At 45.0% G+C, this 25933-nt stretch overlaps 1 protein-coding gene across 6 annotated transcripts in view; it reads right to left on the reverse strand.

Annotated features, from left to right (window-relative positions):
• The window catches only part of COL12A1 (collagen type XII alpha 1 chain), a 433058-nt gene that overhangs the window by 348464 nt on the left and 58661 nt on the right, over positions 1-25933 (reverse strand). For 3 of the 6 annotated variants that reach the window (XM_078648068.1, XM_078648070.1, XM_078648069.1), the window contains exons 12-13: positions 24678-24950; positions 24163-24435 (exon numbers count right to left, since the gene is read on the reverse strand). The exons of the other annotated variants lie outside the window; for them this stretch is intronic. In XM_078648068.1, coding sequence (XP_078504194.1) covers positions 24163-24435; positions 24678-24950 — 546 coding nt within the window. The remainder of the gene's footprint in view (positions 1-24162; positions 24436-24677; positions 24951-25933) is intronic. 6 annotated transcript variants of the gene reach the window in all.

A 25933-nucleotide genomic window follows, 5' to 3' on the forward strand; every position in this document is an offset into this window, starting at 1 on the left:
ATATTAATGCAATTGACAATGTGTATTCATACCATCTGAAAAACAGAGTCTCTTCGTTTCTGATTTTCCGCCAAAAATGGTATAGGTTAGACAATACAGCTGCATAACATTTATAAAATCTGACTGAATACCTCTTTTTCAAGTTGTTTGACAATTGGCTTCATCAATCCTTAAAAGGGACTAATATTGCTTAGTGAGAGAGCTGCTCGGTAGAGAGACCCATTCCATCTCTGTCCCACCTCTGACAGCTGAAACTACAGAGTCAGTTGTGTTTTCCTAACCTTTAAATCTCCTCGCTTGGAACTGTATTGGGAGTTCAGTCTCACTTTTCACAAATCATCAAACCAACCATAAAAATTAATAGCATTAAAGCACTCCAAAAAAAGCACAGATACAAGGCTCACTGACCCTCTATACGACGTGTGTAAATATTTTGCACACACAACTCAAATACATACACTTTTGAATGCTCTATGTTAATTCTGTTTCCTATTAAGGGCTATGTTTCAAATTAAGCATGGTGTCTTGGGGCATGATGCCATGATAAATCAAGTTCCTGATGGTAGACAGCCAAACTGAATGCTAGTATGAACAAGTACTCTTTGTTAGAAATAGAAATGCAAGCCATGGGATACCTGACTGCTGTCCACCAGTTCTGGAGGAAATTCAGAGCTTGCATATGATATTGGGCTGGATGCATTTCCAACAGTAAAACATAGCGTTTGAAGGCATATAAACATAGCTTACACCTTTATGAAGCTTATCAATTACGTTTTTGACTCAGCACAAAAAGAGAAACATAGTAAAAGAAAAGGATCACCGCATGTCACAATTCCCTTACATAGCAGTGTCTCCCAACCTCATGATAAACAATGAAGACATATTGCACAGATGTCTGAGCAAACTCTTATTGTCTGACAAGAAAACCATTACATTGGGAATTAGCCTCATAACGATCATAATCCACATGTGATGCACATATATCACAAGATTTCCTTAACAACCACCGAATGAATCACACCAACACTAAATGAAAACTTTCTTCCACAGAGTCCTAGGCCCAGATGTAGGTAAATCTGATTTACCGACTCTAGAATACCGAATTTTACCGATTCGGTATTCTGGATTCGGTAAATCAGATATAGGTAAAAAATCGGTAATTTTTACCGAATCTGTATGATTCGGTAATTACCAAATCGGTATTTACCGATTCGGTACTTGCCATTGATTCCTATGGGCCTAAAGGCCCATAGGACTCAATGTCAATTACCGAATCGGTAAATACCGATACGGTAAAATTACCGATTTTGCAAGGGGAACAGGGTGTCACTTTGACACCCTGTTGCACCCTTGATTTTGGCTTGTGTGCCATGTGGCACACATACATGCCCTTAGGGCATGTATGTGTGCCACATGGCACAGGTGTACATGCACAGATGTGCATGTACACAGGTATTCGTTATTTACCATGCAATTGTATTACATGGTAAATAACAAATCGGTAATGGCCTGTGGCACTGTTTAAAGTGCCACCTACATCTGAATTTACCGATTCGGTAACTTTACAGATTCGGTATTTTACCGATTCGGTAAATTTACCGAATCGGTAAAATTAAGGCCACCACCATGTCAAATCCCAAATACCGGTCGGTAACGGCCGAAATCGGCCGTTACCGACCGGTACTTGGCGACCTACATATGGCCCTTGGTTACCTCCATCTGCTTCAGTAAACCTTTGGGATGGTTCTTTTTTAACAAAGTCATGAAAGGAAAACAGGTTTTCAACCAGAGCAGTTGAAAAACCTGAAAGTTATGGGAGAGGAACTGTCAACCCTATCTCCTCCTGCCACCCACCACTAACACATAAATAAATATAATAAGAATATTACCAGTATCAAAGCTGAAATCTCTAACTATAACATTTCTAAGACATACAATATTAGAGAAAACTATGCTAGGTCATCTGTGCAGTGCAGTAAGAGACAGCTTTCTCCCATGTGTCTGCTACACTTAGGAACTCAATCACTCACTTCATCACTCACTAAATTGCTTACAAGCTGCCGTTAGAGAAACTCAGTATCCTAAATGTATCCTTTGCCTCTAAAATACAGTATTATAAAATATGCATAGCTCATCTATACAAGCGGCTACTTCTCGAACAGATAGCGCACCCTTACCGTGCCAGACTGCTCCAAATTCTGTAGCCCGATTTTGAAGGCTACTAACACGTTACTGACCTATGCTGAAAAATGTATCATATCCTCACCAAGCTGTTCTTCATAGTAAATACTTGAGAAAGGCAATGCTTCCCCATCTTCACTTCAAGCGACCGCATCAGGTACAGACACACCACGACACTCAACTGGACTGACCACTCTATCGACCACTTCCACATCACCAGCTCACGGACCTCCATCTCCAGTCTGCCAAACTCCCCTCACGGCAGCTGAAGCAGAGTCTCAAAGGACACATGGATCAATACCTTTATCACCATCCTGAGGTTCCGTGAAAATCGTTACGGTGTTTTGGGCATTGCCGAATATGGACGAGTTTGGTATCTATGAACCGTAAATGGCGAGTTCGGTAAGTGTACGCGTTTTCGCTACACTACTTGACGGGGTTCGCCTAATTTACGTGTTTCTTCATCTGAACCCTCGGGTTCCATTTTAGATACGGCTTCCATTTTGTTTCTTGCCCTCACGTAGTCAGCGAGCAGGCAACTGTTCGCTTCATGACCCTTTAGTTCCCAAGCCTTACGGAAAACGCATATTCCTTTCGTGCGTCTTTATGACCGGAGGAATGACACTGCAGAGGCAAATGGCTCAGCTTGAGGGTAATCTTGCCATGCCGGCCTATTGTTTCAGCCGTGCATGTGCTGGGATCAAGCTCTTTGATCCTATGACCATGTTTCCGATATTACCCCCACACTCTTTTCTCTACGTGTGTCTGACTTCCTAGCAGCTGTTCTTGTCTCTTTTCTCTTGCTCATTTACAACTCAAGTGGAATGTGCCTAACGGTGGGAAGATGTGCTTTTACAGTTGGGAACCGGTAATGTTACTGTGATTATGTTCCGGGGTTCTGAAAACATGAAAGCGACCCTTTTGAAGTTTATTGTGGGAACTGGGTTGTAACCTTTTGTTCACATGTTGTGCAATGGCAAAATCTTGTATAAAAGAGAGCGACCCACATATGCAATTGGAAGCAGACTCTCAGAACCTACACGCTGTTGTACTTCTAGTGACTTTTGCCTCCCTGCAGTAATAAACGCTGATCTTTGACGCCGAAGGAAGTGTCCCGTGTCTCTGTCACTTGTGAGCCGAACAGGTATCCCATGAAGGTTATAGGTGTTGTTGAGAGAGCGCAAACTGACCTAAATGTATGAGTGCATCACACTTACCTGTAGTAAGCACAAATCATGAGGAGAAATGCCATGAGTGCTAATAGTATCTACAATTATATTCTGAATGTATAGCTAATGTAGAGATTTAAGTAGAAGTGGAACTAATACAGAAATGTGTGACACTATATGATTTTATTAGATGTGATTATTCTTGAATCCATGTCGTGTAGCTGTTAAAATGTAAGATGGTATGTGGTTAAACGCAGAATGTGGTAGGCCTCAGGGCCAGAGCTAGAAGGGAAGGGGAAGGTGTTTCTTTTCACGACATAGATTGTACTAATGTTTTGGTCATTGTATTAATGGGCCATGATTTATAGACGTGTTTATTGAATAATAGAATAAGAGTATTAACATGCTTTAATTAATGAAGAAGTTGAATGCTATAATTATTATGAGAAATGCTGTAGGCCTGAAATGTTTTAACATTGATTTACACGTACATGTCTGGGCCAAGAAATGTTGCGAACCTTTTTGGAAGTCTATGAGAGTTGGGATCTTGGCTGCAGATGTCTGTCTGCAAGAGAAAAGGGGGAATCCAATTATAAATAATATGAATAGAGGTTTGTTCAGGAGACGGCCCAGACATGGAGGAGGGTTCTGGAATGTTTAAGGGGTATCAGCGGGCCGGAGAAGAGTCTGAGAAGCAAGGTCAACTCCAACGTATGAGGCCCAATACAAAGCATCATGGAAAAAGCCAGAAGCTACACCACGTGAGGGGCGTCTCGTGAGGGCGTCTCAAATGTTGTTGACTGTTTTGTATTAGGGACAGCTCCCTTGGGTGGAGTTAGAGCAGATACCTGAGGACCCTTTTAGAGAGCGGATGGGTAGGCAGAGAGGGGTCATGACTGGAGAACTATAGGTTTTCACCAAGAGACTAAGAGTGAGTGACTTCCCTTGGGGGTCATTCACTGCTGACACCTTTGTTAGGTTGGGATTTGGTTAAGTAGGGATACCATCTAGAGCAGGGTAGGGACAGCCTAACCTGTGCGTTTTCCTCCAACTTAAATGAAGGAGAGATATGCGTCAATGCTGATAGCTTTATTATTCTTAGAACTTGTGTTAGTAATTTCCGTTGCTCGTCTGAGGGCTTTCAGAGAGCACATGTATGTAGTTGGACCTGTGTATCTCGTGAATCTCATTCTGAGATGCCTGTATTTGCAGCTTATCCTATCCTTACAATAAACTTTTGAAAGCTAGAAGTTGTTTGTGATCTTTGGGAGCGAAGTCCTTTATTTGGGTGAACTAGCTTGGTAATAGATGCACTTTCTTCCTCAAAGACAGGCAACAAAGGTTCAGTCGACCAGATCGAGGTTTAGATCAATAGAGATAAGATATCGATCAGAATCTCGCCCTTCCATTGTTCCCTGGCACCGCTGGTTCTGTTAAAAGTCCAGTCCTTCAGATGGCGCCCAACGTGGGGCGACATCAGCGGTACCGGTCCAAAGCCTGACGATTGTGAGGAACTTCGTGTGAAATCTCCGAGGGAAGGTGCACCCCGCTTCATCGATCCTGTTGTCGAAATAAGTGGCCCGAAGATTTCCTGCGAAGCTTCCCGCCTCCTGGCGGCTGCGACGGACCGATGCCCTGACTGTCGACCTGTTTTCAGCGCCTGGCGTAGTCCTTTCGTACAGCGAGACGATAGATGGGCCTTCCTGGTGACGCCATCGAGCTCTCAGTTAAGTATTTGTGGGTCGCTCCCAGTCCTAAGTTGTTGGTGCTTAGTTGTATGCAAGGTTCCATTACGGTTCCGTTGCATTTGTGGTTGTTCTTGGTGCTTAGTTGTTTGCATGGTTCCATTGCATTTGTGGTTCTTAGTTGTTGGTTCTTAGTTGTTATTTGACAGTTGCAATTGCCAAAAACCGAGGGTTTTGTCTTTCACGAAGATTTAGTACTTTGGTAACCCTTGAAGTTTGATACTAGGTTAGTGTGCACGATGCCTAGCCATAGTGGTTTTCTTGGTTTCTTTAAATGTTGCAACAAGGATTCCCGGTTGGAGGACTCGTGTCCGATACCTCCAGTTGGAACTCCGATATATGAGCTCTATAGTCGACATGGTGTGGGCCCTATTATTTATAATAAATATTGGGTCCGTTACACGAAAAAAGATGGTGTCCTTAGTTGGCCACCACATGGAAGTTTTGAACTTACGATTTTAGATAATCTTGAAGCTAAATTGTTTAAAAAGAAAGCTAGGCCAGCTATGTTTGATTCTTTTCGGTTGTGGCGTAAAGAGGCCAAGCAGAAAGAAATCAAACAGCTTAAAAAGGATCGAAGAGAAGGGTTTGTTCCGATAATGCAAGTTGTACAACAATGTAAGCGAGATAAAGAAGAAAAAGAATTAGAAGTTTCCACTAGACTACATCACATGAGTATAGACAAATGTTATCCGGTTTTATCAACTAGTCTTGATAGGAAAGGAGAGGATTTAAAGGAGGATCCTCTGTTAGCGTATTTGATGAAATCGCCACCTCCTTATGCACAGGGTGCTACAGCCCCTGTAGTTCCTCCTGTGGTTCCGCCTGTAATTCCTCCTGTTGTCCCTCCTGTTGTTCCGTCGGCTGCTGGTCAGCCCGTTGTTGGTCCTACGTTTGTCCCACCACCTGTTTCTATTCCTACTGCTCCTTTGCCTGTGCCTCCTCAAACTCCAGTTTCTGCTACTTCAACTACCTTGACTGTTTCCGCTGTTCCTACGTTCACGTCCAATATTGTTGCTCCTGCTCTTTATCCTTCTTCTCCTTCCGTTCGTACCCGTATTCCTAATACAGTTGCTACGCTCTATTCGCCACTTGCCGGATCGATACTACCTTCCAGTGTTTCTGAAACTCCCCAAAGACGAAGTCAAATCCCTGGTGGTAGGGAGAGTGCAACATTAGCGACTATGGCTCGTAGGTGGATAAAACAACCTGTTAACTACCCTCCACGCGTGGTTTTCGACACGTTTTCTCAGTTTAATGAGCCTACACAGAGATTCGTGTTCGAAGAAATGTGTAACTGCTTGAGAGAACAATGGTATAATGAGGATTTAGATAATGTACCACCCGATATGATTGAACTCCAGAGTCAATTTTCGAACGGTATAATAGTGGGTGGAGAGGTACGACGTGCTTTAGAGAAACTGTTGGCCTTTAGATCGACCGTGCCTTCTCGAGTGTCGTTTGATGACGACTTCGATAATTGGAAAGCGGCTCCTGGTCAGTATCCTATGAGAGAGGTTCCGCCAGTATACATACCAGGGGATCCTGCAGCTAATCCTGCAGTTCCGGCACGTTTCCAAAGAGTTTGGATACACCTCCCCTGGAAGCGATCAGAAGTCTTGCAGGTCAAGCAGTCCTTGCCTGATCCACGCAAGAATCCGGCGGGTTATTACAAGGAATTATCCCAATTGGTAGATGCTACAACTATGAACCTCGCTGACATCGATATGTTGTTTGGTAATGTTGTACCACAACCAGTTTGGGCGAAAATTCACCAGCAAAATCATCAGAATGAGTTAGGCGGTGATTGGGCTGCATTAATAGCGGCTGATGGCCGACAAGTTGGTGGAGCTAAGCCTGAACAGATAATTGCAGATCTCCCCCAGAAAATCATTACGCTCATGAAAACGCTTATGCCAGCGTTGAGGGTAAACTGGGATAAATTAGCAGCTTGTAAGCAAAAGAAGGATGAGAGTGTCTCCGATTTCTTTACTAGAGGCATTTGTCGATCATAGCGGTCAGGATATGGGCACTGAGGGAGGCCAACGGTTATTTGTCGATAAATTTGTCTTGAATTTGTTGCCTGAACTATGCAACAAATTGAAGAATTCAGAAAGTGCCTGGGCTGTTTCCACTACTGCTCAAATATTAGCGACTGCTCAATATTATGAGAATAGGGAAAAGGAAGAAAGTGATCGTTCAGACAAGAAAACGAAGGAGCTCAAAACGAAGCTTTTATTACAACAAGCGTATCCTCCACGTTCGAATCAATATGATTCGCAGCAGCAGTATAAGCCGCAATCGCAGTCCTCCAGAACGCAGTCACGTTCTGACTCCTCTGACTTTAGATCTATGCTTGGGTATAATCAGTGCGCATATTGTAGGAGAGAGGGACACATAAAATATGATTGTCCAGCTTTACGTGATCGCCTTAATGGTGTATCGGCACGAGGAGGTCGTGGTGGTCCTCAGCAGGCATCTCGAGGTAGAGGTCGCGGTACCTCCCAAAATCAAACTGAGCGCTCTAATACGTCAGCAGATGCGAATAATTGTTTTGACCAGCGAAATGCGGGGTCAGTTAGATCTACACAGTATCATGTGGACGATTATTACGTTGAACATGAGACTGTTGCAAACGATCGTTACTAGGACAGCCACCGACAAAGAGAGGGAGTAGTATCAGTTCCGGTTGATCAGAGTGGGCCTTACGTCGCAGTTGCTACTTCTGGCGTAGTTGAGCCTTTTCTGTTAAACACTGGTGCGACGAAAAGTTCCATCATGCATTCGAAACTCCCTGGCGCACCTTTGTCTGGCTTAACGAATGTCTCCGTTGGATTCTCTGGCGCCCCTGTTAGCAACCCTGTCTCTAGCCCTTTGCCCCTTACGATTGGCCCTCGTGAGCTGGAGGCTCCATTGATTCTATCTACGGGTTGTGGTGAGAATTTTTTGGGCTTGGATTTGTTAAAACGGTTATATGCGACTTTGTATTGCTCTCCCGAAGGAGTGGAGCTTACATTAGGTCGGAGAGTAATCTCTCCTATGTACTTATCGATCGATAAATTCCCACCGGAATTGAGTTCCCTTCCTGCGTCTCTATGGGCCACAGGTCCCAATGATGTGGGTCTATTGGATATCCCACCTTATGTGATTCAACTAAAACCAAATGTGCGATTACCACGTATACCTCAATATCGTATCTCTCTTGATGGTGAGCGAGCGCTATTAGCGATCATTGGCGATCTGATCAAAAAGGATGTCATAGAAGAAACTCGGGGAAATGTGTGTAATAGTCCTGTGTTACCCATTTTGAAACGAACTGATCCATCTAAACCTCCTGTGTACCGTTTTATAATTGATTTGAGAGAGGTGAATAAAATCGTGATTCCACAATTTCCCGTGGTCCCTGATATCACGGCCTTGCTGACCCTGATTCCAGCTTCTGCCTCCTGGTTCACGGTGATCGATCTAAAGAATGCTTTCTTTAGTATCCCGATTGCTGAGGAAAGCAGAGACCTATTCGGATTTTCATTAGGTGGTCGCAGTTTCAGACTAAAACGCGCACCACAAGGCTATTGTGAAAGTCCGTCGATCTATAGCCAAGCCCTTAAGAGTCAACTTGATGCATTTGTTTTACCGACGGGTGCGGCTTTGATTCAATACGTTGACGACCTATTAGTGGCAGCCGATACAGAGGCTATTTGCAAAACGGCTACAGTATCATTATTGCACTATCTACATGACTTACATCACAAGGTGTCACCTTCTAAGCTGCAATATTGCTGTCAAGAAGTAACCTATTTAGGTCACTTATTGTCAAAAGAGGGGAGAAGGTTGACCCCAGAGAGAATTGCAGCGATTTCCCGAATGACTGTGCCAAAAACTCAGAGAGATGTACGTGCCTTTCTAGGTATTACGTCATACTGCAGACAATGGATTCCAAATTTTTCATTGCTGGCGAAACCATTGATAGCCCTTACGTGCAAGGATGTTTCATCTCCTTTGCCTTGGACTGAAGAGTGTCAGAAAGGTTTTTCTGAATTGCGTGATGCGTTGTGTTCGGCTCCTGTGTTGGGTACTCCTGATTACAGTAAGCCGTTTACACTATACGTTCACGAGAGGGATGGTTGTGCGTTGAGTGTTCTGACGCAACCTTTTGGCGACAAACAGCGTCCATGCGCATATTTTTCTTCGACCTTAGACCCAGTAGCTCGAGCCTTGCCGAGTTGTTTAAGAGCAACAGCGGCAGCTGCGGCGTCCATTCGACAGTCCGCAGGTTTGGTCATGGATAATATGCTCACGGTGATGGTTCCGCATGCAGTTGACACTCTTTTGAACCGAACGAAAACTCAACATTTGACGAGCGCAAGATTGTCTGGGTATGAGTTGACGTTACTGGCCAGTCACATACGGATAAAACGGTGTAACGTGTTGAATCCAGCAACATTGTTGCCGATCAACACGGAGTTAAGTGATGTAGCACCACATGATTGTTATCTGAAAACTGAAGAGGAAACAAAAGGTCGTATTGACCTGAAAGATACTCCATTGGTAGACCCTGATGGTACTTTGTATGTTGATGGTTCATGTTTTAAGTTGCCGAATGGTGATGTGACGACTGCGTATGCTGTAGTGACATTGAGTACGGTTGTAGAAACTGCAAGATTGAGTCAGAATTCGGCCCAGGCGGCTGAGTTGATCGCCTTGACGAGAGCATGTGTGTTGTCCAGAGGAAAACGGGTGAATGTGTTTACCGACAGCCAGTATGCTTTTGGTGTGGCACATAGTTTTGGGCGATTGTGGAGAGAAAGAGGATTCTTTACGTCGCATGGCACGAAGATTCAGCATGGACAGCTTGTGAATGACCTTCTAGATGCACTTACATTGCCTAAGCAGGTGGCAATAATCAAATGTAGTGCGCATCGGAAAGTGACGGATGATGTGGGTCATGGTAATGCGTTTGCGGATGAAACGGCTAAGGAGACAGCTAAAGATTTGACAAACCGAATGTACGTTACGAGTTCAGTGAGATGGCCAACAGAGACTAGTATGTGTGAAGACACAGTTGAGAGTGTGAAGGAAATACAGAATGAGGCCACTGAGACGGAAAAGACAAAGTGGAAAGAGAGCATGGGGAGATTGGATGAGAATGGATGTTGGGTTGATTTGTCAGAGAAACAAAGATGGATGTTACCGGATGCATATGTGCTTGCTGTTGTTACAATGGCTCATGGTACAGCACATATTAGCGCAAAAGGCATATGCAAGTTGCTGTCTCCTGTGTGGAAGAATGATGGGATTACTAAGTGTGCAGAAAGAGTGGTTAAGAATTGCATGGTATGTTTGATGCATAATCCCGGTAAGGGCACCCCCACTCCACCTGGTCATTTTGCCCCTCCTACATGTCCTTTCGAAGTTATCCAGTTGGATTTCATCCATATGGAGAGATGCAATATTTTGAAGTATGTTTTGGTTGTAGTATGTGCGTTCTCCAGATGGATTGAGGCTTACCCCCTTAAGGATAATACTGCCCTGTCCACAGCAAAAATTCTGCTCAAAGAGTTTTTCCCTAGGTATGGAATGCCTCGGATTGTATGGTCAGACAACGGAAGTGAGTTTGTGGGGAGTGTGATGAAGAGTGTGTGTCGTGGATTAGGTATAGTCCAGAAATTCCTTAGTGCTAATCATCCTCAGTCGGCGGGCTTGGTGGAAGGATACAATGGCACCCTGAAACTGAAACTTGCTAAAATACAGGCAACTACTGGCTTATCATGGCCAGATGCTTTGCCTCTAGCTCTCCTATCAACCAGGGCAACTGTGCACTCTCGAGTAGGGCTTAGCCCATATGAAATTGTGTTCGGCCGTCCTGCGAATATTTGGGGAGTCCCGAGGCCTAAAGAATTTGATAGAATTGAATATCCAATGTTGATTGATTATCTTCATGATCTGACTGCTAAATTGAGTTTGATTCATCAACAGGTCTTTGAGGCTCTGCCGTCACAAACAGAGGGTCCTGGTCATCGGCTCCAACCAGGGGACTGGGTCCTCACCAGAAATTTCGGACGAAAACGAAATCTCGAACCGAGGTTTGTGGGACCCTTCCAGGTGCTACTGGCAACAAGGACGGCGGTTCGGCTGGAGGGACGGAAGCACTGGGTGCATGCCACCCACACCAAGAAGGTTCCGCTTCCTTTGCCAGCGGATACTTGGATAAGAAGAGGTTTTTCCTCGTCCGAAACCGACGCTCCACAACGTTTTGTCCCATTCAGCGAAGCTCAGCCCATAAGAAACCCTTTGGTTCTATCTGACACCCCTGTTGATTCCCCTCAAACAATTTCCTTTCCATCAACCTTGGAGAATTCAAGTGCTGAACAATTGCCTGAACAATCGAACACTCATTTGCCATCCAATCCACTGTTTGAAGATCAGACTCGACCCGGAAGAAGCCGGTACCTTCTTCGTCCACGCACGAAATAAAGTTATTTTGTTATTTTTGGATCTCACATTTGCCCTGAACATTGTGGACATTTTATATTGTGTACCTTTTTCTTTTTCCGTACAGCCAAGAAACTTATAGTAAATTGAATGCTCAATTTATTTAGAACCTATCATCTGGGTTGGCCGTAGGGCCGTGCGGGTACTTTCTTCTGTTTAGCAGTTATCGACACTAGGTCGGTTTCTTTTGTCAATTTCTGGGAACTCCTGGGAATTGATGATCGCTACTCAGAACGAAGTGCGTCAAGAACGTTGCGGACGGTCGTTAGAGGATGGAATTTTCTAAGCTGTCGAAAAGAGAGAAAATGTCAGCGCAAAGATCTGCATTAGATAAGGTGTTTCGTACAAAATGTTTTTTATTACAGGTTTTCATGTTGTTCCTGACTGTATCTATGCTGCTAGTGGGAGGAGTGTATTTTGGTTCTCAATTATTGCTGCCTTCTACTATACCTACTCCTCCTTCTCATAATCTAAATTCCGTCTCTACTGTTTCTCCACATTCTTTTCACCTATTACCCCAACACGAACAAGTCAGACGTGCGGAATTTAGAAACAATTCCTTTGTTCAACTTCTGCATCAGCATCAGTTGGTGGTAAACACTACAAATTGTTGGGTGTGTGGGTTAATGCCACATACCATGGATAAGGGTATTCCGTATTTGGTCCTTCCTTATAGTTCCCAAGGGTCAGCTCGAGCATTTCAAACTATGTTCCGTAGTGCACTAGATTCCTACCCCCATCGAGAGCCACGCTCAGTAAACCTTGGTCCTGGCCCGTACCACAAGTCTCTGGCGATAACTATTGCTGATTTAGATAGAGATATTTTCGACGCATCGCTTATCCCAGAGGAGGAGGTGCGAGCATATAAGGAACTAAGTGAGACTGAGTATAGTGTATCAGTGGGTGATAGACAGCTTAAAAGCTCATCACCGATTTGGATTGTACCTCACCTTGGTCACTTCTGCCTGAAAGGTCTTGGTCGAAATCCGAGAGCTCAGCTTGGGAAGAGCGCTTGTGTGGATACTTTCGTTCTACCGATGCTCTCTTCCCCTGTCTTCCTAACTGCCAAGGGTACCTATTTTGTATGTTATGATCGAGCATATACGTGGTTACCTCATGACTTCTCGGGTACCTGCTATATTGCAAATCTCTTGCCTCCGACCTTCACTGTTGCCTCAGATTATCACAAGACTAGAGTTGTGAGAGGTGTTATTAGCAAAGAAGATACTGCCGGTCAAGAAGCAGGAGACTTCTTTAAGGGTTTCCTACCGTTCTGGGGCCCTATGGTCAATAGCAGAAATCTGAGACAGTTAACTCGTGTAGTAGAGTCAACTGCTAACATAACTGCAAGTGCTCTTGGTAATTTGACAGCCGAGCTTCAGGCGGATAGGCTTATGACGCTACAGAACCGTATGGTTCTAGACGTTGTTCTAGCAGATAGAGGTGGTGTGTGTAAGGTCATCCATTCGAGTTGTTGCATATTCATACCAGATAATGCTCCAACTGTCTATCAAGCCATCTCCAAGTTGCATAAAATCTCGGAGTCCATACACGTGGACGAGGGAGATTGGACGCTTCTAGGATGGTTTTGGGGCCTGATGTCGACCTGGGGTTGGAAGATTCTGATGATTATAGGGGTTGTTGTGACGTTCCTGTTCACGTGTTGTCTTTGTGTACAGTGTGGTCCTGCCTTATGTGGCCTTTGTGCTACAACGTGTATAAGAAGGCCATCTGTTTCCAAAGAGGCATTGATGGATAGAATAATGTTCCAGCAACACCTGAATGATCTGATGAATATCGAGATCGACTCTGATTTCGACTAGTGCTTGCCTACATGAGGGCAAAAGGAGCGTCTGAGGTTCTGTGAAAATCGTTACGGTGTTTTGGGCATTGCCGAATATGGACGAGTTTGGTATCTATGAACCGTAAATGGCGAGTTCGGTAAGTGTACGCGTTTACGCTACACTACTTGACGGGGTTCGCCTAATTTACGTGTTTCTTCATCTGAACCCTCGGGTTCCATTTTAGATACGGCATCCATTTTGTTTCTTGCCCTCACGTAGTCAGCGAGCAGGCAACTGTTCGCTTCATGACCCTTTAGTTCCCAAGCCTTACGGAAAACGCATATTCCTTTCGTGCGTCTTTATGACCGGAGGAATGACACTGCAGAGGCAAATGGCTCAGCTTGAGGGTAATCTTGCCATGCCGGCCTATTGTTTCAGCCGTGCATGTGCTGGGATCAAGCTCTTTGATCCTATGACCATGTTTCCGATATTACCCCCACACTCTTTTCTCTACGTGTGTCTGACTTCCTAGCAGCTGTTCTTGTCTCTTTTCTCTTGCTCATTTACAACTCAAGTGGAATGTGCCTAACGGTGGGAAGATGTGCTTTTACAGTTGGGAACCGGTAATGTTACTGTGATTATGTTCCGGGGTTCTGAAAACATGAAAGCGACCCTTTTGAAGTTTATTGTGGGAACTGGGTTGTAACCTTTTGTTCACATGTTGTGCAATGGCAAAATCTTGTATAAAAGAGAGCGACCCACATATGCAATTGGAAGCAGACTCTAAGAACCTACACGCTGTTGTACTTCTAGTGACTTTTGCCTCCCTGCAGTAATAAACGCTGATCTTTGACGCCGAAGGAAGTGTCCCGTGTCTCTGTCACTTGTGCGCCGAACAGGTATCCCATGAAGGTTATAGGTGTTGTTCCCTGGCACCGCTCGTTCTGTTAAAAGTCCAGTCCTTCAATCCACCCCATCTTCTCCAACAATCTAGACCAGAAATCTATTTAATACTAGTACATATTTGTTAGGTGCTTCAACAATTAGATCAACAACTGCACTGATAACATCGCTCCCATCAGCAACAACGACCACAGAAGGACCACCAAACAGGCTAGCTGGTGCACAGAAGACCTTATAACTGCTAAACAACACTGTAAACAACTAGAACGGAAATGGTGCACCAGCAAGGACATGACAGACAAGACTCAACCCCTACCACAGACAGTTGAGAGAATCAAAGAAAAAGGCCTTAGCCTTACGCATCGAATCAAGCTCCCATAAGAGCAAAGAACTCTTCAACATCGTCAAAAAATTCTCCAAACCCTCAGCTGCAGTAAACATTATCCCCTAACAAGAACTCTGCAACAACGTTGCATATTTCTTCTACAATAAGATTGCCATCATCTACAGAAACTTCAAACCTCAGCCCGCAGACGTCTTCAAGCAACACAACGACCCCGACACCACCTCAGACATCTGACTAACCGAATGGAGCCAGCTCACCCCAGAAAACAACGCCTCCATTATGAACTCTGTCCACTCATGGGGACCCAATCGATTCATGTCCTCACCACATCTTCAACCTAGGCGAAGCCAGAATTAGCGACATAGTCACCACCTTGTTCAACACCTCAATTGCCACAGCCACCTTCCCCGAGGACTGGAAACATGCAGAGGGCAACACCCTATTAAAGAAACCATCAGCAGACCCCCAGCAAACTCAACAACTGCCAACTGATCTCCCTTGTCCCATTCCCGGCCAAAGTATTAGAAAAAACCACCAACCAACAACTCTCCTCACATCTGGAATTAAACCTCATACTCAACTCCTCCCAATCCAGATTCTGCAGCAACCACAGCCCGAGACAGCCCGCATCATGGCTACAGATATCATTGAGCCCTACTCGACCAAGGAGAGACTACAACTCTGATCCTCTTAGACCTGTTGGCAGTCTTCAATACTATCTCCCACCACACTCTCATCACAAGGCTGCACAACATACGCATCTAAGGAGCCGCTCTCAGATGGATCAACACTTTCCTCACTGGAAGAACGCAAAAAGTCTGCCTTCCTCCTTCACCTCCGAACCCAAGAAAATCATCTGTAGAGTACCCAAAGGATTCATGCTCAGCCCTACCCTCTTCAACAATTATATGACATCACTGGCCTGCATTCCCAAAATCCACAAACTCAACATCATATCCTACGCTGACGGCACCCATCATCTCCTTCTTCGAAGACATCACCAACACCAAGACCAGCTGCTACAACTGCATGACAGACGTTGTCAACTGGATGAAGGACAACTGCCCGAAGCTCAATACATACAAGACAGAGGTACTGATTTTCAGAAACAAAAGCTCCCCAGGGGACACATCCTGGTGGACTCGAACCTACTCCTACTCTGACTGACGATGCTAGGAACCTATGCATCATTCAGGGAAAAAGCTAACCATGATGACTCAAGTCAACTCCATCTCCTCCTCCTGCTTCTTCATCCTCCAAATTTGTCATAAGATTTTGAAATGGCTACCCCAAAGCTCAAGACGCACCATCACTCAGGCCGTCAGCGCAGGGACATACTGTATAGTATAACCGTGCGCTTTAGAAACTCATTTCTTATTATTATTATTATTATTATTATTATTATTATTATTATTATTATTATTATTATTATTATCATTATTAATATTATTATTAACTTCAGCTAATTGGACCACTGCAACACTCTCTGTGCAGTGAACGCAGTTTTCCTACTCCGGTGACTACAGACCATACAGAATGCCACAGACAGACTTGTCCTGGATCTCTGTAGACAATCCCACATCACCCCCTACCTCAGGGAACACTGGCTCCCTGTATAGAAAAGACGCCAGTTCAAGCTCCTGACCCATGCATACAAAGCCCTCCACAACTGCAGATCCGCCTGCTTGAACCACTTCCTGAACCTCCATCAGCCCACCAGACAACGCTGCTTCGCATCCCTTTCTTTAACCCTCACCCCTGCATCTGACATAGCAGATGCTTAGGTTGCTCTTTTTCCTGCCTAGCAGCAAAGACATGGAACGAGCTACCCGTTTCATCTACGGACCTCCAGTTCTCTTCCAGAGTTCTGAAAGTCCCTGATGACCTGTCTTTTTGGCCAATCAACTGGATACCATCATGGGTGACAAGAAGTGCTCTACAAATCTACTGATTGATTGATTGATGTACCCTACACAGCATCAAACTCTTGCTCTCAAATCAGGACTTTCAGCCTTTCTTTCCCAAGGGCAACTATTTACCCCGGCATAACAGACATTTCAGAAATCACACCAGCTTGCATTGACAATCCACCTATGCTTAATGCAAATAATTAACTCATATTGCTTGAACCATGACCCACTTTCAGTATTATTACCCACAATGTGCTCTCTGTCATACTGAAACCCCCCATGGCAATCTCAAGGTTTGTTCTACATTTTGCCTATTTCTTACAAGACTGTACCCAAATGCTTCATTCGGAAAATTTCTTCACATTCAACAACACATTTTAAAATTCTGGTATGGCCTTTCTTTTACATGCACCTCACAAATATGTAGTACTATGAAATAGAGTTCTATCATTGGCTCAATGCTGAGACTCAAAAAATGACATTTCCACATTAAGAAGTGGATGGCATAACACTTTTTGAAATTGGATCCATACAAATAAAGTCCCCAAATGACAAATGAAATCACCCACTCAACATAGCTCAACAGACTGACATTTCTAAAGCAGTCCAATCAATCAATCAATCAGGTGTTTGTTAAGCACAACTACTCACCGTAAGGGTTTCAGGGTGCTGGGGGTTGAGGGGTTCGCAGGTTCCAGTCCATCAAGGAGGGGGTCTGTCGAACAGCCAGGTTTTGAGGTTTCTTGCGAAGATGGGGAGCGATGTTATCTGTCTGAAATGGAGCGGAAGGTCGTTCCAGGCTCTGACCATGCGGAAGGAGAAAGAGGGGCCTCGCGATCTGGACTTTCTGGTGCGGGGGACCACGGCGCAGGAGAGCTGGGCTGATCGCAGGGTCCTTTGGGGTGTGTGGAATTTGAGTCAGCTGTTCAGGTATGCTGGTCTGGTGTCGTGGAGGGCCTTTTGAATGTGGGTTAGCATCTTGAAGGTGACTCTAGCTTCGATGGGGAGCCAGTGGAGTGAGAGCAGGAGCTGGGAGATGTGGCAGTGTCTTGGCAGATTGAGGACCAGTCTTGCGGCAGCGTTTTGGATGTTCTGTAGCTTGCATGTGAGTGCATTGCCATAGTTGAGCCTGCTGGTGACCCGGGAGTGAGTGACGGTCTTTCTGTGTTCAAGGGGGATCCATTTGAAGGTCTTACCTAGGAGGCGGAGGGTGTAGAAGCAGGAGGATGAGACAAAGTTGATCTGGTGGTCCATTTTGAGCTCTGAGCCCAGGATGATTCCCAGGTTGAGTGCGTGGTCCATGGGGGTGGGCTGGCTTCCGAGGGCGGGGAGCCACCAGGTGTCATTCTAGGCATCGGGATTTGGGCCCATGATGAGTACTTCCGTTTTGTTGGTGTTTAGTTGTAGGTAGCTGTTTTCATCCATTAGGCGACGGCTTGCATGCCTTCTCGAAAGTTGTGTCTGGGGGTGTTGGGTTCCTTGGATAGGGAGAGGATGAGTTGGGTGTCATCTGCGTATGACACAATGTTGAGTCTGTAGGTTCTGACGATGGGGGCGAGTGGAGCCATGTAGACGTTGAAGAGCATAGGGCAGAGGGAGGACCCCTGGGGGACTCCAAAGGTGGTAGGTGTGGGGTCCGAGAGGAGAGGGGGGAGTCTGACTCGCTGCGTTCTGCCGGAGAGGATGGAGCGGATCCAGTCAAGGGCCTTGTCTTGGATCCCTGTGTCGTGGAGTCTGCGTATTAGGGTGTGGTGAGAGACTGTGTTGAACGCCACTGAGAGGTCGAGGAGGATGAGGGCTGCTGTTTCTCCTTTGTCCAGTAAGGTACGGATGTCGTCTGTTGCTGCGAGGAGGACGGTTTCCGTACTGTGGTTTTTTATGAAGCCGGATTGGGAGGAGTCGAGGATGTTGTGCTCTTCGATGAATGTGGCGAGATGGCTGTTGATGACTTTCTCAATGACTTTTGCTGGGAACGGGAGCAGGGAGATGGGTCTGTAGTTTTTGAGGTCGGTGGCGTCCGCAGAGGGTTTCCTCAAGAGGGGGTTGATCTCAGCGTATTTCCAGTTGTCAGGGAACGAGGCGGTTGCCAGGGAGCGGTTGATGGAGTGGCAGAGCATGGGTGAAATGGTGTTGAAAATGTGGTGGGGGAAGAGGTCCGTGGGACCCCGAAGTGGATTGACTTCATCATCTTCAGTGTGTCTTCGGTGTTGAGGGCTGTCCAGTTGTCGATCGCTGGCTTCAGGGTGTTGGGGTGGTTGGTGAGGGTTCCGTGTGTTGGTTGTCTTCGTTGAAGTTGTCGTAGATGCTCTTGATTTTGTGGTGCAAAAAGGTGCTGAGTGTCGGAAGGGTCTTGTGAGGGAGGGATGTCAGTGGACTCGCTGGTGGGTTAGGCGAACTCATTGATGATGTTGAAGAGTTCTTTGCTGTTGTGTGCATGAGTGGAGATTCTGTCTTCAATTGCTTTTTTCCTTGTTTTTCTGATGAGTTGGTGGTGGGCGTTGGTGGTGGCTCTGAAGTTATTGTGGGCTTCTGTGGATTTGGTGTTCCTCCAGGCCTTTTCGAGGCAGCGGCAAGTGCGTCTGGACTCTCGAAGTTCTGTGGTGAACCATCTAGCTTTCTTGGCGTGGGTGTTGTTGTTTTTCTTGAGGAGGGGGCTATGGTGTTGGCACTGTCGGAGATCCATATGTGCAGGGTTCGGGCTGCAGGTTTAGGTTCGTCGTTTTCCGAGATGGTTGGGGTGGAGTTGCTGAGCGATGAGGTTAGCTGGTGGTCGGTGATTCTGGTCCAGTTTCTTCGTGGGAGCAGGTGCTGGTGTCTGTGGATGGTGGGTGTTCTGAAGGTGAGTGGACGCATCGATGGTCAGTCCATGGGAGTTCGGTGGTGTGGCTGAAGGTGATGGAGTTTTCTGTTATGAAGAGGGGGTCAAGGGTGTGTCCTGTTGAGTGAGTGGGTTCGGTCACGATCTGGTGGATTCCAATGTTGTGGAGGTTGTCCAGGAGGGACGTGGTGCTGGGGTCCAGTTGGTTGTCGAAGTGGAAGTTGAGGTCTCCCAGTAGGGTGTAGTTGGTGGACACAATGGCATGCAGGGAGATGATGTCCGTGATGGAGTTGGTGAAAAGTCCACGGGGTCCAGGGGGTCGGTAGATGAGGGTTCCTCGGAGGGTGGAGGTAGGTCTGGCCAGTGTCTTGAAGTGAAGGTGTTCCATCAGGTCTGTGGGCTCGTCGGGGAGTGTGCTCAGGCAGAGGGTGGATTTGTGGACAATGGCGATTCCTCCTCCTGGGCAGGTGGGGCAGTCCTTCCTGGAGATCTTGTATCCTTGGGGAATGGCGATGGCGATGTCCGGTCCTGAGGTGGTGTTGGTCCAGGTTTCGGTAAAGAATGCTACGTCCGGGGTGGTGCTGTCGAGGAGGTCCCAGATTTTGGTGGCGTGTTTGTGGAGGGATCGGACGTTGATGAGGATGCATTGCAGGGTCTTCGGTTCGGTTGTGTTTTTTGCGGGCGGGTTGCGCTGGGTCAGTGGTCTTGGCGGTGCTGCAGGTGTGCTGGCAGCGGTGACAGCTGAAGGGTCTGTGTGTGTCGGCTGGTGATGCTAGCTTGCAATTGTTGTTGCAGCCTGGGTTAAGAGTGTGGAGTGCCACTGGGTTTTAACGTTGGCGGTGCAGAGATCCAGGGTTCCTGGCACTGGTCGCAGTCGGGTCGCTGACGGGCACAGACGGGCTTGCCTTTGGAGCGCCGGCGGCGCGGCCGCTATTAAGTATGAGTCGGGGAGGTCTGGACAGCTGGGAGGTGGGAGCAGGGAGGGAAGCTGGATTGGCCGGTCTCACTAGTCGTGCTGGGAGGGAGGGGCCACGGAGGCAGCAGCGGCAGGGAAAAATGGGCTGAAAAAGCCAAAAGGAAAAAGGCAAAAAGAGAGAGAACAGTGCAAATAAGGCAGCAAAAGTGCAAGAAAGAGTGGAGGAAAGACACAGAGGACACAGAAGTAGAGTGAAAGGGGGAGACTGAGATTAGGGTAAAAACGAGGGAAAAACAGAGGAAAGACACAGAAGGAGAGTGAAGGGGGGAGCTTGAAATGAGGGAAGAACAACAGAAAATGGTGGTTGCAGGTTCCAGTCCTCCAAGGAGGGGATCTGTTGAAGCGAGAGAATAGAGTCAGAGGTCCACTGGACCACCAGGGATGAGGCGCAGGTGAAACCTGCAGGTGGAGGAGGGCCTCGAACACCAACACTCGAGAGTGCAGGGGCCCGGGGGATGGCCTCACTTAATCATGGAGCTGCGAGGGAGAGAGTCTAATGGTTTACCCCGAACAATAATATTATAGAAGAACTAAAACCAGTAAGGACTAATTCTATCTACAGCACAAAATAAATAACTCACTTCCCAAATTATGCTCCACTCCAGTCTTCAAAAAGTAGTACCTACACTTAATCCTGAATTACAGCATTACCTTCTTCTAATGTCTGCCCAGTTTCAACTATGCCACTTTAAAAGCCCTTTTAATGTGGTGATCCAAATTGGGCACTGGCATCAGAAAAAGCAAATACTTCCTACTATATCAACATTTCTTTGTTGGCAAAAAAATGAAGAACAAGCATTGGCAAGGTCAATAGATCTGACTATAACACCTTGGCTGCTTCGAACGTTCCGCGCCAGTGCGGAACATTCAAAGAACGGGTGGGGCTGCATCGGCCGTTGGCCATTCGCAGCACCAGCCAGGTAGTGCTCCTATCGGCCGTTGGCCGACGGGAGCACGGAACAGGTTAAAGGAATGTTTTCTGTAATGTGAATCATTACAAGTAAATAGTATGGGAATAGATATGGACTTGTGTGAAAGCAAAGAACTGTAGAATAATATTTTATGGGTTGAAAGGTCAGTTGTACTGTGGTCTAATTTAAAAGATCGGTTGCACTGCATAGCCAGCACTAAAAATATTTGCAGGTTAATGACCGCCCTCTTCTCATCTTTGCTGTTGCCAAAATAAATTATCTAGTCACCTCAAACACTATAATAGAATTCCAATGTTGTGTGTGTGCACCTGAAAGTTCAAGCTTAGTCAGCTGGATACACAAACAAATGAATCAGAGGGGCTGGAGGGCAAGCCTTTTTTTGTGGAAACGCACAACTTCGGCCCAATCAAAACATGTATGCCTGGCTCCCAACAAGTAGGCACAGCCAAAAGCACTCTCTAGTGATACTCACACAATTGTCTGGTGACTGCTGCACTATCAAGTCAAGCCATAAAAAATGGATGCAGAAACAACACACAAACCACTTTCCTAAATATAGAATGCATGGTCAGATATGCCCACTACAAAACAGATAGGTAAGTCACTGTTTGAACCCATCACTTATTTTTATTTACCTGCATTCTAAAGGTCATCAATGATAGGCATTTTCATATTTTAGTTGTATGGGCTAGAGCTTTCTAATAATAACCAATGTTGATAATTACCATTTTTATTTCCTTGTGCTCTTCAGATTTCACAGGTTTCTACTCAATTATCCTGTGCGTGCATGTTACGTTGCCTTTCTAGTATAGGGTAGCTTCAACTATCACTAATACATGAAACATTAATGCTCTTCAAACCTTGATGATAGTCCCAAAGTTGTCCGCCTCATGCTAGCATACAGTCATTTAAATATTCATTTACACAGAATTTATCCCCAACAGCAAAACTCCTCATAGAGAAATTTAACAATTATTTGTGTCTGTCTTCATCACTCTCTACTTCTATTGCACTGGTAACAAAATTATTGGGGAATGAAGACAAAAAGTAGTGATTTAAACTGTGATTCATTGGTAACAACCCCACCACCATCTTCAATACATCTATCGCCACAGCCTCCTCCCTGATAAATGGAAACATGACACAGTCAACCCCCTTATCAAGAAATCAAAACTTGCTTGTGTGCTTGCTTTTGCCTTAATCCTGCTTGCACTACTGTAGGAGATTGTAAATGGGGCTCATAAAGATTGCACTTGGATCAATGTCAAGGTCTATAATCATTACACTTTGCTCATTTTAGGCATAAGTAGTTATCTGCTTGTTTAGGCTACAAAACGATTTGGTGGTAGATCTTTCTACAGACAACACAATCTGTCAACTCGAATCGCCTCCCTTTGCCATGACACCTGGGGAGCATTTCCTGAAGTGTTTGAAAAGTCTCAGAACACTACTTTTTTGCTCATCCTAAGTGATAAAAAAACACTGTCTGCTACTACAATCACTGGCATATCAGCCGGTCCTCATAAAACATGTACATGAAAAAATCATCTGCATGCATCATATGAAAAAAAATAGTTTGATGGTCGAAGTATGGGAGCTATAGTTTAGGTCAGACAATTGCAAAGTAAAGCTTCAAGAGTTTACAAGCAATTAACAAGAGGTACTCCTCAAAAACAGTGTCTCATCTTTAGCAGTGTGCCCAGATTTTACCACAACTAAAAGACATGCTTCCACAATGAGACGCAATCTAAAGCACTGATCCCCAGGGGGAGCAAAAGATCTTAGAGGTGTATGCACTGGAGAAAAATATGTATGCAACAATATGAGAAAGCATTCCAAATTATGCAGGAAAAAACTGCAGAAAAGGAACGTAAGCAGCTATGCATAGGCACTTGTAGACTTTCAGTTTAAGTTGATACTGGGGAAGAAAGGGTCAGAGACAAAACGAGCCATTCACATAATCGACAATAAATGCATGAGTGAGCATGAAATAGAAAGACATGTTCTTGGTTGTCCTCATTTGATGACAATTTCGATGTTTTTACTCCGATATGGCACGTGGCGTTTATTAAAAAACAACACTTCTTACTAAGACTTTTTGTGTTGCCTGTAACTCACCAGTGATAAACTCATTAAAAAACGTATGCAATTCATTCATTGAGGTAAACTTATCACGCTGCACAAAATACCATACTGATATGTTTCATCATCCACCCCTTTAAACTCCCTGAACTAACTAGTTGACCTCAACACTAGCTAATAAACACTGTGGACCTTAGTAGTAACAAGGCAATTTTAGACTAACGTTATTGTCCCGAGGCTCTGATTAGGTGCCACAAGTAACAAGTTGGCTGAAAAGAAAAGAAGTACATTATTCCAGGCCAACTATACAGGATGATTTTTCTCAACATCCAGATCCAAACATATTAAATAGTTACTTCCCCATTCTGACTTGGATTTGCTAAGAGTTGCATTTTCTAATTCTTGGTGCATGCTCCCAAGGTCCCCATTACAAGTCGGCCTGTAATTGGAGGCAGAGATACTGGGGCCACAGACACAGTTTCTGGATGGTATCTCCTCCCCAATTACTCAACATTAAAATTTTCCTAGAGCAGAATCGGGGGAAAAATGCAGGTCCAGAATTACATGACCCATTCCTGGATTCCCCAATCCTTGGTTCTTTATTGGGCATATCTTCCACCTGACTTTAGGTGCATGTAAGGCCATGGGTATTACAGGAGGCATTCCCAACCCCAGTATAACTTGCAGTCCTGAGTGGTAGTATACATTCAGGCATACTGCTAGCCTTTTATGAAGCATTAACTTTGTACAGCTGTCTTAATCACTGCAGCATTATCATAAAATTGTATTGCTTAATACTTTTCAGTATTTAATAGGTTAATTACCTTCAAGGGTGGCTCCTTCACCAGTGACCGCTGTTCCTGCTCCAGATGCATAAAGTGGGTTTACCGATAGTGTATAGGTGGTGCCTGGATCCAATTCTTTCAGTACCGTGGTGCTGGTATCTCCCTTTACAGTCACTTCTTTTGAGTCACCGCCTGCGGCTGGAGTGTAGGTTACAAGATATCGTTGTACTTTGCCTGGAGCTTTATCCCAGGTCAGCCTCATACTGGAGGTTGTAGGCTCTGACACCCTCAGGTTTTTGGGCTCTCCAACCACTGGAAGATAAATTCAAAGAATTTATATTTTCAAACAGAAATAAAATATGTTGGTATTCAATTGAATCAGAGTTACAAGTGTTGGTGGTTTGAATATGTTTCGAACATTTTCCCCTTGTAAATTGGATGAAGACTAGTGATCTTATCATTTGATGTTGTAATCCTCTTGGACATTATTAAAAAAGTTAGATATGTAGCAATAAAATCGCACGACAGGCTTCAAAATGTTTTTCATAGAATACCTTCTTCAGTGGCTCCATTTCCATTCAGTGCAGTTCCAGGACCAGATTGATATTCCGGAACGACGGACACGTGATATTTCGTATCTGGAAAGAGGTTATAGAGGGTTGTTGCTCTTTCATTCCCTTGGACTGTCACTTCTTTTCTCTCGCCTCCTGCCACTGGCCGATAGGCAATTCTGTACCGAAGAACATTGCCGGGCGCTGGTGTCCAGCCAACTTTAAAGCTGTCCGTTGTTTCATCAGTCACTCTGAGGTTCCGAGGAGCTCCTCTAACTGCAAGAAATCAGACATCCCATTACAAAATTAGGTCCGTTTACAGACGTTAATTGGATAAAAAATCAGCAAAAATGCAGATTTTTTTTTAATGAAGTCACTGGTGCCCCCTGTTTGGGAATCATTTCCCATGGAACCACCATATCTTTGTAGTGAACCCATACATTTATTTCAACCAATATTATCTGCACACACACACGCACGCACGTACACACACACACACACACATATATATATACCAGCGAACAGTATATATATACATATATATATATATGTATATATATATATATATATATATATATATATATATATATATATATATATATATCCAAATGACTGCTCAGGAAAACCGCTTCCCACATGGAACTCCAGCAAGCAGAGAACAAGCAGACACGGACCCAGACTGTGTGCAAAAACTTCTGCGTTTATTTGTTGTCGGCCATAACGCGTTTCACCACTGGAGTGGCTTGATCACATGACAGCGCTAGCATATCAACGGACCACTTAAGAAGCTGCACCTATAGCACGTGACTGTGAGGTAAGTGATAGACATAAAAGAAATCTTTATCGTTCCCAAGTTACAGGTAAAGTACATATATATATAAAATGTACTGTCTTGTAACCAATCTCAAGTCACTCAGTATTCCTTGACCTTTTTGAGGCTATTTGGAGCTCAGAGGAAAAAATAGATCTAAATCGCGGCTATCGCAAAACAGGCAGGCTTTCTTCATTATCAAAATAAATATGGAATGTTTACTAGCCAAAGAGCATCAAAGAGCATAGAGGCCTGAACCATAAACCTTTCCTCTTTGAATTCCCTCACATGGGTCTAAGTACATCTTTGGAGCTTTTGTCAGATCTGAAATCTGGCTCTCCTTTAGACCCATGTCCGGCCAAATATTTGGGGAAAGTGGCATCTGCCTTAAACACCTTGGTAAACCCTCTTTTGAATTCCTCCCTGTCCACAGGTGTGGTGCCTCAGG

Source organism: Lissotriton helveticus, chromosome 6, assembly GCF_964261635.1.
Source record: "Lissotriton helveticus chromosome 6, aLisHel1.1, whole genome shotgun sequence".
NCBI classification, from domain to species: Eukaryota; Metazoa; Chordata; class Amphibia; order Caudata; family Salamandridae; genus Lissotriton; species Lissotriton helveticus.